Genomic DNA, 11063 nt, shown 5'->3' with positions numbered 1-11063 from the left:
TTTTAAGCTTAGAGCAGTTTCTCTGGGTATAAGGATGCCTTGATGATCTATAGTACGCTTCAAAATTGATTATTGTTATAATACTATGCATACACAGCGAATGTCACCGAGGCTGTGCTGGATGCGGCTGTCAGTGCAGCTCTATCTCCCTGCAGACTTCTATGCCCTCTGAGAGTTCCCCAAGGAAAGCCCTGTGATCACAATTACCCTACGCCAGTATATGGCTGAATAACAGCTTCTCCCAACCGGTTCTGCTTCTGGACCCAGTTCTGCAGCCACAGGCTACCTGAGCCTTGCTAGAGAGGAGTCAATGCACTTCACATGACAAACTATTCCTATCTGCTTGGCGATCTTGTATGCAGACATCAGTCACCATCTAAGCAGCAGAGAGCGCTTTGCATACAGCCCCAGGCTGCCTGTGGGAGAGGTGTGTTAGGTACCATCTAATAATACTAAGCTCCCCCCTTGCTTTGGCCCCACCTCTGCTTGGAAGAGACGCGTGTAGAGTTGTCGCTCTCCCCCCTGCTGATCGCGGGACAGCCTGGCATTGTGGCGATAGCCGGGGCAGGGGGAAGATGCCGCTGTGACTGCAGGACCTGGGAGAAGATCGCACGCTAGTCCCATGCGCTGTCTTTGCGCTCACTCTCCCGGGCGGCGGCTGCTGGAAACTCCTCGGAAGTGGATTTGTACGCAAAGTAGCGGACTGTGCAGCATCGCTCCCCCTGGCACCATTCCCTGAGCCGCTGTGGCAGGCGACCAGAAGCCGGGGAGGGGGGCAGCCCGCATTGCCAGTACACACGGGAAGAGGGAGATAGACTAGTGTGCCCGGGGGCACCATGGCTCCTCTCCGGATGCCCACCGCACTGCTGCCACTCGTGGCTTTCCTTCTCAGCGCTGACTTTGGATGCTTCGTAGCAGGTAATCATGTGGATCCCTACTCTTCTTCTCCTTCTCCAGGCTCATTATGGAACAGCACAGGGGCATAACTACAACGCATGGGGCCTCGCAGCAAAACTTTGATGGGGTCCCCAATGTTCACACCTTTTCCCTTGCCTACTTTTTGGTAACCCTCACAGCCTGCGGGCCCTTCTTACAAGAGGGCCATAAAACAAGTGTGGCCATCATGATCTTCACAACTATACCAAATGTAGCAACACAAACTCCTGATCTGAAGGATGGACTGTATTGGAGGAAGGGAAGGTTAGTAGTTGGGGGCCCCCTCACTGATCTGGGGCCCCCTGCAGTTGTAGGGGCTGCTCCTCTGTAGTTATGTCCCTGCAGGAGGAAAGAAAAGTCTCTCCTTTGGTGCTAGACACCGGTTCTGTTGTATCTGGAAGTACCTGGAAATTCAGTGGACTATTTATGGCCACCTAGACATTGATGTGGCGTCACCCCAAGCTAGGTGGCTAATGCTCAGATGGCAAATTCCTGCGTCTATATTTCTTTTTTACAACTTTTTTTTTAATCAGAGACCTGCTCAGGATAAGTTATAAGTATTGCTTAAAAAGTGTAGTTGCCTTTATCAACTTAAACTTTACTTTACACCATTTGTGGAGAATGGTCAGATTGCAGGCATTGATGTTACATTGGCTTATTACAGTTTATTAGCAGAGATACTGGAATTATTATTATGAGGCTTATGCGCTGTAGCTAAGGGGCCATGTATTGTATGTGGCTTACTCGTAATGGATGGAAGATTACCTGTAGTAAACCAGTCATATAAACGTAGAGATTACAGAGCAAACAGTGCAGATCTCTTCTCCAACTTCTGTAAACATTATTTGTCTCCATTGTCTTCCCCCTCTATTGTTATAAAACACTATGCTGGGAAATGAATGCTCTTTGTTTTGAAGTAGAAAGGATGCATACTGTAATGTCATGTACTTGTGTATATCAGAGTACTTTTCCCATGTACAGTTGCAGGGAGCAGTGCAAGTCAAGCCTGGATTATGGATTATACCAATGGGAGGTCCAGGTATCTGATAAACTTTCATTCTGGTGTTCAGCTCCCTCGACCAAGTGCATTCCTGGTAATTAAAGGTTACCGCTGGTCTAAGCTGACATTACTGAGAAAATTAGATGCAGAGTTTTTGTTTGGAAGCTGATTGTTGCTCTGCCTCCAAAAATCTGAAAACGCGTTATTTCCCTATATTTTAGGCATGACGCTGTTCTTCTCCCATGATTCATGAACTCCTCTCCTCCCAAGTTTCTAATTAGAGTTCATTTTGTATGTCTGAATGAATAAAGTTGCTATGTGGTGGGAAAACAGTAATTGAACTAATTATGCCATTTGCCCTTCACGTTGTTGGTTCCTGCAGTGCACTGTACTGTCTGCTCATGTGGAAAGGAGAGATGATCGGGATCCCACTGTGGTTATGCGAGTATGCCAGGCCTGTCTAGCGTCCCTCTGCTTGTGGGCTACTGTCACAACATAGCTGCACTTTCCTTCAAATCCTGATGGATGCTAAGCACATTGCAGACTCTTTATTTAATGAGGCAAAGAGAATTGTCCAAGGTGCTGTAACCCATAACAACCTGTCACTGAGGACTGACTCGGGTTGTTGTGGTTTACTACTCCTCATTTTTCTGTTTGCTGCTTTTCGGTTTGGTCTGTTTACTTGTGAATTCTTTATCTTTTTTATTGAAAGCAGAAATCTTGGTAGTTCCTGGTGTGTCCTGATCGCAATAACAGTGGCTAATCCACTGTAAAATGTTTATCAACAAAATGCATTGTGAAATGACTGCTTTGTTAAAGTAGAGACTATCATGTAGTGATGCTGCAAACGACGTTGAGTAAACATTAATGGCAATCCGCCTGCCGTGAACGTAGCTTTGCTGAGATCCCTGACTGAGCACCCAGCCAATGCTTGTGCAGTAGGCTGGGTATGTGAAAGGGTGGCAGTGCCTCCTTTCCTTTCCAAGTCTTTTCAGTGCCACCCAGTTTATACAGTATCTGCTGTCAAGAAGCTAGTCTTGCTTTCTTTGAGAGGAATTAGCACTTTGCATAAAAATGCAAATAAGGAATGGGTCCCATGTGAAGTTGTGTGAGAATTACTATTTACTGTCTGTCTGCAAAGCTCGCCGGGAGTCTGCTGTGCTTATCCTGCAGTATTTTCATAACCCGACGGAAGGGTTTGCAAGTTTCCTACAATGCAAATCACTGACCAGCGTAGCAGGCAAACACATTAATACAACATATTGCAGGTCCGGCACAGAGCAAAGGGCGAACTGCTCAGGAAAATGAGGTCTAAAGATGTAGTTTGTGTGTTCCTTCTCAGAAGTGTGATAGAATAGTAAGGGCATAATGGCAATGTGCAGCAAGCTCTGAGGCTTTACATTGCTAGAAGTCAAACAAGTGGATGATTAGTGGATTTTGACTACTTTAATGCACACATTACTTCCTGCCTTAATAAACAAGCCTGTTTTGGTAGGCAATACTAAATCTAGTGTTTTATGTGGCCATGATTACATTGGCTACATCTGAATGACAAAAAGATGCATGTGTTGGGGTACATTGGGTGTGGAAAGCAGACTAGTATCTTGCACATGCATGTAATTGATGGCCCATGCTGGAAATCCTGGCTCATGGTGTGTCAATGGTAGATCTTGGAATCCTGAAATCTCGGGGCGGGGGGGGGGGGGGGGGGGGTGTGGCATGGGGTTGCTCAGGTAGATAGTCCTGCAGGTCTGCTGTGTACATATCATCTGCTGTGTGATTTAGTTACTGTTTACAGTACTAAGCATAAAAGAGCTAATGCTTTAAAGTCAGCATAAGCAATAAAGACGCCAGAATCGAACTTTGTCAGAAGTGTAAAAAAAGTATATTGCAAGCGTTATTGAAGAAGCTTTTGTTTAGATTTTGGCCTGTTTTGATGTTGAGTTTTTTAAAGCGATCTACACCACAGATTTCTGTCGCCTGAAACAATAATTTGTGAGACAAAGTCCAGTGCTAGTACAGGTGTGCTTAGATGTCAGTGGTTTCTCCTTCAGTGATTCACTATGTTGCATGCTGTTGACCTGGTCAATATTGTAATTCCACAGAGTGCAGCATGGTGGCATAGTTGTTAGCCATCTTTCCTCACAGCACTAGAGTCCCAGACTGGTCACTGTCTGTGCAGGGTGAGTCTGTTCTCTCTGTGTTTGGATGGTGCTTTCTCTGGGCTCTAAAGTTTGCTCTGATCTCTCATTGACTTACCAAGAAGTTGATTGTATCTCCCCTAAATTGACTTTAAAGGTGCATACACACATCCAATCTTGATTGGTCTGTTTTACAGGAGCTTACTTACACAGTCAGTTCAAAGCATTCAAAAGCATTCAAATAGGTTGGACCTCATACTATATGGAAGAGGTAAAATTAGCTAATCAATACTGAACTTGTGTACAAACCTGCCTGTTCAGTAAGCCAGTAATTCAGTAAGGAGTTCATTGGGCAAGACTCCCTAACACTGCTACTGCCTACTGAGTGCGCTCTAGTGGCTGCCTCGCAAGCGCTTTGAGTCCGACAGGAGAAAGGCGCTATACAAATACTGCCATTATTATTAAACCTTAACTGTCACCTGAAACTATCATAAAGGACCATGTCAGTCAATACTAATCTAGCATCTGTACACAACGATACTCCTTTTACCTGTTGACATTGTGTCTCAATGAGGGGGCCTGTGGAAACAATTCACTGCAGAGTTTTTGACTTGATCTAAACTCTAATGCTGGGCATACACGGCTCGTTTTTGCCGCTCGATTATACAGATTCTAGACTACTGTTGCCCAAAACAGTCTTTTGTGATTACGTCAGATGACAGTTTGATCCCCAAGGAGACGTGCTTGCTTGGCTATCTGTCAAATAGCTTAACTAGGCTATGGAGAAGGAAACCATTCGCTGCAAGCCTCTGCAGGGGAAGTTCAATAAACAGAATAACATGCTTGATCATTATGAGCAATAATAATCTACTGTCTCTACATAACTTAAATGTATAGACAACCTACTGGTTGTTATAGAAAACAATACGAGTGCAGAGAAAGCGGTCTGTGCTATATGAATACTAAATAAAAATAATAATAAAATGTCCCACGTTTGAGACCAGAGATACACTTCAACAGATCAGCAATGTCAGTTTCCATCAACTATGACTTATGTAGAAACACTAAGGCCCTGTCCACAGTGGTCAGTTGTGTTGCAGAAAAACTCTGCATGTCAGCTCACTGCCCATACAGCTCTATGGGCCTGTTCACAGTAACGGATCACATTATTCTAACTCGCTACATGCAGGCTTTGTATTAATGTCTATGGCCAGTCTCCATTGCAGTTCACGGTCATTATGAGTGAGTTATGCAACTGACCACTGTAAACCTAGCCTAAAAACTTTGCTTGTTGTTGGGGCCCTTTCACACTAAATCAGTTGCTGTCAGTTATAACTGAACAGACAACTGGTATGCAGCCCATGTGAAGGTAATGTCCATGTTTCCCTATGGCTCAGTTCACGTTCTACAAGTTGCAACTGCAAGCTTTTTCACAATACACTGCTATGGAACAACTGATAAGTTTTCCAGCATACAGTACAGTGTGAAGGAGGTCAGTAGCTTTTATTATTATTATTATTAACTCTAGGTTCACAGTGGTCAGTTGCATAACACATGAGTTATAATGCATTATGACTGGGAACTGTAATGGAGACTGGGCATAGACTTTAATACAAAGCCTGTATGCAGCGAGTTAGAATATTGTAATCAATTACAATGCAGTACTGTGAACAGCCCCATAGAATTATATGGGTTGTAAGTTGACATGCAGAATTATTCTGCAAGGCAACTGAGTACTGTGAACAGGGCCTAAATCAGAAAAAAGTACATTTGATGATTTCTTTGTATGCCAGATGTGTTTTTAAGTATGGTTTTCCCCAAAAGCCAGTTAGACATTAAACCTGAATGTGTGAATCATGAACAGTTGGCAGCAGTGCTTTCTTGCCATAAAACGTATGATTCATTCAACTTTGCTGTTACTAGTTGCAAGCAAATGACATGTTTATCTTTCATTTCAGGACAGCTTACATGTTTAAACCTTGTGCTAAAATAATAGTTAGAAGCAGCTGCCTTTAAAATCTGCTTGGCAGTTATTAGTTTAATTATCTTGTTTGTAGAGAAGTTGACATTGCCATAGTGATCTTGTAGCATGGTTAAAACCTAAACGGTATACTAGTAAAAAGTAGAGCAAGCACAATTGGCTAGGGACAGCTAGGGCTGGGTCATGTGATTTGCAGATTAGCAGTGGCAAAAGGATTTAATTGTCATTGTCCTCTACTGAGTACATATGGGACATCATGGGAGATGTTTAAAACGTACCTGAACTAAAAAAAACTTTTCTGAGATCCCTGAGCACCAAAGCATGCCTGAACTGATAAAACCCGAAACTAAGGCCACATACACACATCAGACTATAGTCTTTTGAAAATGAAAGATCACAGACCAATCTTACCACCTTTCATGTAGTATGAGAGCCATACTCTACACAGTCTATTCTATGGAGCTGAACTCCTAATCAGAAAAAAAATCTTTGCAAGATGCTGCACACACAGATGCTGTACAGACACAAAAGATCAGTATCTGCAAAAGATCTGTTCCTGCCAAAGATCCGTTCCTGCAAAATGCATTCATAGTCTATGAGATCTGCAGATCCTAATACACACCTTGTTTAGCTGACATTCATCTGCAGATCAGACAATCATCTGCAGATCTGAAAATCCATCCTGGTGGATCTGATCTGCAGATGATTGTCTGTTAAACAAGGTGTGTATGATGATCTGCAGATATCATAGACTATGAATGCATTTTGCAGGAATGGATCTTTTGCAGGAACAGATCTTTTGCAGATACTGATCTTTTGAATGTCTACAGCATCTTTGTGTGCAGCATCTTGCAAAGATTTTATCTGATGGGGAGTTCAGCTCCATAGAATAGACTGTGTAGGTATGGCTCTCATACTACATGGAAGGGGGTAAAATTGGTCTGTCATCTTTCATTTTCCAAAGACTATGGTCTGATGTGTGTATGAGCCTTAACCCATACTCTGGCCCATGTATGTTTCAAATGCACAAACCCAACAATATTATTATTGTCTTATTTTAAGCTACTGATAACTTCTGCAGCGCTGTACAGACTACATAGTTATGTCACTTAGGGCCTGTACACACTGCTGCGTTTTTAAAATCCCATGCGTTTTTTTAATTGCAAGGAGTTTTGAAAAATCATGACAAGACCTGTACACACTGGTGCGATGCGATTTTTCTATTTTCATGAAGGCTTTGCGATTTAAAAACGTAGTGCAAGCACAGCAGTGTGTACACGCCCATAGGCAGGGGTAAGGCAGGGGTTACATGCCAGGCCTTTAGCGATGATCGTTACACCACTATACCCATGCTGGTCTGGCCGTCCAAATCTTGGCCATTACACTGATTATCATTTGCCATGACCGATTTCAGACCAGCGTGGGTATGGGCCTTAAGATATTAAACTGTGCACTCATGCTAGATTAAATTCATCTGAGGTGGCCAATAACGACCACCTCTGCCAAGAATCTAGCATGCATACAGCGGCCCCTGATGCCTCAGCAAGCGATCAGCCTGGATTGATAGCGTAGGACCCACTTGCACCTTTTGCTGTGATATGCTTCTTGCGCACCACTCTGTTGCATAGCAACAAAATGCATTGCTAGCCAGCAGCCTAGGGATATATCTCTACAGCTTCGGTTCTGCAGTGCCAGCAAAGGGAGGGAGTCCCAATACCTGCCCATTGACATGCTTCGTACATGTGTACAAGGTTTAGCGCTATGTACACACAGTGGATTAAACTCAGATGAGGTGACCGATAACTCCCGATCCCTTAGGTATGTCAGCAAGCGATCCGCCTGGCAGATTGACTCAGCCGAGAGCTGGCCAAGGGCGTTGTTCTCCCCATTCACCCCACCCGCGTTATGTGAGTGACACTCCTCTTGCGCTATTCCGTTGGTAATAATGGTACCTGCACCAACTCGACTGAACCAAACCGACAACTTGCGCCTTAATTCCTTGCTTTGGAATATTTCTGGATAAATATTTTCACATTTATAAAATGAAGGGGTTTTTGAAAGTAACAGTAGAGATCTGTATTCTTCTTTCACAAAAAAACTTTCATAAATTTCATAACCTTCTCTTAAAATGTGGTTTTGTAATTATACGTTTTTAGAGGACTTATTTCGTGCCGTTTGTCCACTAGCATGGATTGCATTGAAGGCAGTCATTGTAGTCGTCTTGCTCAGCATCGGGACCTTGCTACAGATCACTCATAAATGACCTCTTTTGTTCCTCTATTGAGCAAGAAGACAATCATTGACATGCCCTCTACACAGTTTGCGCAAATCTTGCTCCCTTGACTTGCCCCCCTGTGAGATGCTTTGGTTTCAGTAAAGAATATAATCAACTTTAATGGAGAAAGCCTGACTGCAAGAGCTCACGCTAAGAACAAAGATTAATTGATGGGAAACAAAAAGGGAGAACCCAATAAAAATATAATTATATACTGTGTTTTTAGCAGAGAAATGTGTACAGGAATGTTTCTGGAGGACTGTGTTCCCAAGCTTTCCAAGCTGTCATTTTAATCTATGTACACTTATGTTGTCTTCTGACAGGCTGGAGTCCTGAATACAATTACTATAAAATGTCCACATCACCTGACATCCACTCGGTGTCTGTATCTGGTTTCAGTGCTTTAGGGCGCTATATGGCTGATAATGGTCTGTTTTGCTTATAGCAGTGTCTGTTGAATTTTAAGCTGTCTGGACGATCAGTCAGTCTGCATTTGGTAAATGGTGTTTTCAAAGGTGTGCAGACTCACCAGTTGGCAGGCAATAAAATCGTATCTTTGTTGAATGAGGGGTGTACCTCAGATATTGCAATCAAAGGGATTAATACTTACCTAGGATTTCCTCCAGCCCATTTAGTCCATCCGGTTTTATCCGTTCTACTGCCGGAAGCCCTGGTGTCAGGGACTACTGGGCCTGCATGGCGCCTCCTTAGTTGTGCTCCCGTGGCCAGGAACGTCCCTCACCTGCATAGTTACAAGACCTAATTGTGCAGAAGGTTCGGCCATGCATTCGCAGTAGTCCTTGACTACTGGAGTGACAGCAGAAAACTGAGGGGACCAAACTGACAACGAGGGCCTACAGGGGGATGGAGAAAGCCCCAGGTAAGTATACATCTTTTTGATTGCGATGTCTCAGGTTTACTTTAATCTTGATTATTTTTTTCCTATCTGAGATCATTTGTAGTTATTGCTGTATATTTATTTAGTGTTTACATCTTCCTCAGCACTTTACAGAGTATACTATACGATATAGTCAGTCACTAAAGGGGCCCATACACTCAGCCGATTTTCTGGCCGACCGATCGATTGCAAATCGGTTGGCCAATCGACCGATCGATGGCCGATTTCGATCGATTTCGATGGATTTCCATCGAACTGGCAGGGTGGAAAATTTAGGTCGATCTGATGAGATTGCTTATCAGTTTGCATTGGCCTTAATGGAAATCTGATGGCAAAAAAATGCCATCAGATCGAATTTCAATAGATTCTATTGGAATTCTATCCTGGTAAAAAATGTTCTAAAAACGCATCAGATAGATCATCAGATGCATTTCTTATCTATCTGCTGCCAATCTGACGAGTGTATGGGCACCTTAACTGTCCCTCACAGAAGCTCAATATCTAATCTCTACCACAATTGTATGACCCTATTGTGGAGTTGAAGCTTGTACACGTGCAACTTTTCTGGCCAACGATTGTCCAGACTTGGTCTGCTGGACGATAGTTGGATGTGTAAAAGTTTCACAATCGAGTAGACGAGCAACTGATAACAGGCGGTTTGCTTGATCCAACAGGCGGATCGGCTCAAATGACTGTTGGTCTGATATTGTGCAGTTGACCGCGTGTGTACAAGTCGTTTGAACGACTCGTACTTATTTTGAATGCGGCCATATCATGCAGTCTGCAGTTCCGCTTGCATGCAAAATGAGTTGAGCGTTCAGTTAGTTGGTGCGTGGAAAATACAAGTCTTGCTATTGCTTGGTCGTGCGGTCAGTCAGTCGGGTTGGTAGTGGGAAAGAGTTGCACATGTGTACGAGCCTTTAGGCTACGATTCCCTTTACACCGGATTTACAACGATGAGTTCACAATGTATCCTGAGCGGATATGCTGTGTCTCATCATGTGTCCATCGACTTGTTCTCACTACTGTTTGGGTCGCTTCTTACCGCTGGGCATTCATTCCGCTGTTGCCACCACCGCTTGAGTCCTGCTCTGCTGCTGCCACCGTCGCTTAGCTCCAGTGCAGGAGACACACGGCTGGTATATAGAGCCCCAGCAAAAGCGGATTGTTCTTGAAAATCATCCTTGAGGGGTAAAAGTTAGTGTAAGTAAGAAGACTCGGTACAAGTTAAGTGGAGGGCCAAAGAGAATTTCTTTTACCATATTGGGGTTTAGAGAATAACCCTAAGATAAGATGCTGGTGCTGGAGTCAATACCCACTCCAGATTCTCTGTAGCCATCAGTAACACATTTGCCCAGTGAGGACCTCAAGATATTTGTTTATTACTTTATAATTTAATAAGCATTTTGTCATGTTTCTGTTGTTCCTTTAATTTACCTTCACTGATTGTTGAGCACATCGCTGAATTATTGAAATCAGCACACTCCATTTAGCAACACGTCCTGTAATGCTGGAAAGCTTCTGAGAATGCATAATATAAAACTGAATTCCATAACGTTACATTGTCAGTAATGGTGCATTTATTTCACATTTCCACACACTTTATTTTTATGTTATTTTTAGGGGGGTTGTGCTGACAGCAATACTAGAGATTCTCTCTCTTGGTTTCTTTTTATTCAGTGCTTTGTTCTGGAGTTATCATTATGATAGTCTGTCATGTGGTTCTTATAGGGCAAACAGGTCTGCCACAGTGGTGACTTGCTTTTGGGCTGAATATGCATGTGTGATTACAGCAAACAAATCGAGTTACATAACAGGAATGGGCTTCTTAA

The 11063-nt window shown here is 43.3% G+C and overlaps 1 protein-coding gene across 2 annotated transcripts in view; it reads left to right on the top strand.

Moving 5' to 3' along the window:
* The first annotated feature begins 401 nt into the window (after positions 1-401).
* The window catches only part of UNC5B (unc-5 netrin receptor B), a 267170-nt gene continuing 256508 nt past the window's right edge, over positions 402-11063 (top strand). Inside the window, exon 1 of one of the 2 annotated variants that reach the window (XM_068258272.1) lies at positions 402-918. In XM_068258272.1, the coding sequence (XP_068114373.1) occupies positions 837-918 (82 nt within the window). In that variant the 5' untranslated portion in view covers positions 402-836. The remainder of the gene's footprint in view (positions 919-11063) is intronic. The other variant, XM_068258271.1, reaches the window with a different exon arrangement.

The sequence above is a fragment of the Hyperolius riggenbachi genome, chromosome 10 (genome assembly GCF_040937935.1).
Source record: "Hyperolius riggenbachi isolate aHypRig1 chromosome 10, aHypRig1.pri, whole genome shotgun sequence".
Classification (NCBI taxonomy): domain Eukaryota; kingdom Metazoa; phylum Chordata; class Amphibia; order Anura; family Hyperoliidae; genus Hyperolius; species Hyperolius riggenbachi.
The sequence above is the reverse complement of the archived record's forward strand: the minus strand, read 5'-3'. Positions and strand labels throughout refer to the sequence as shown.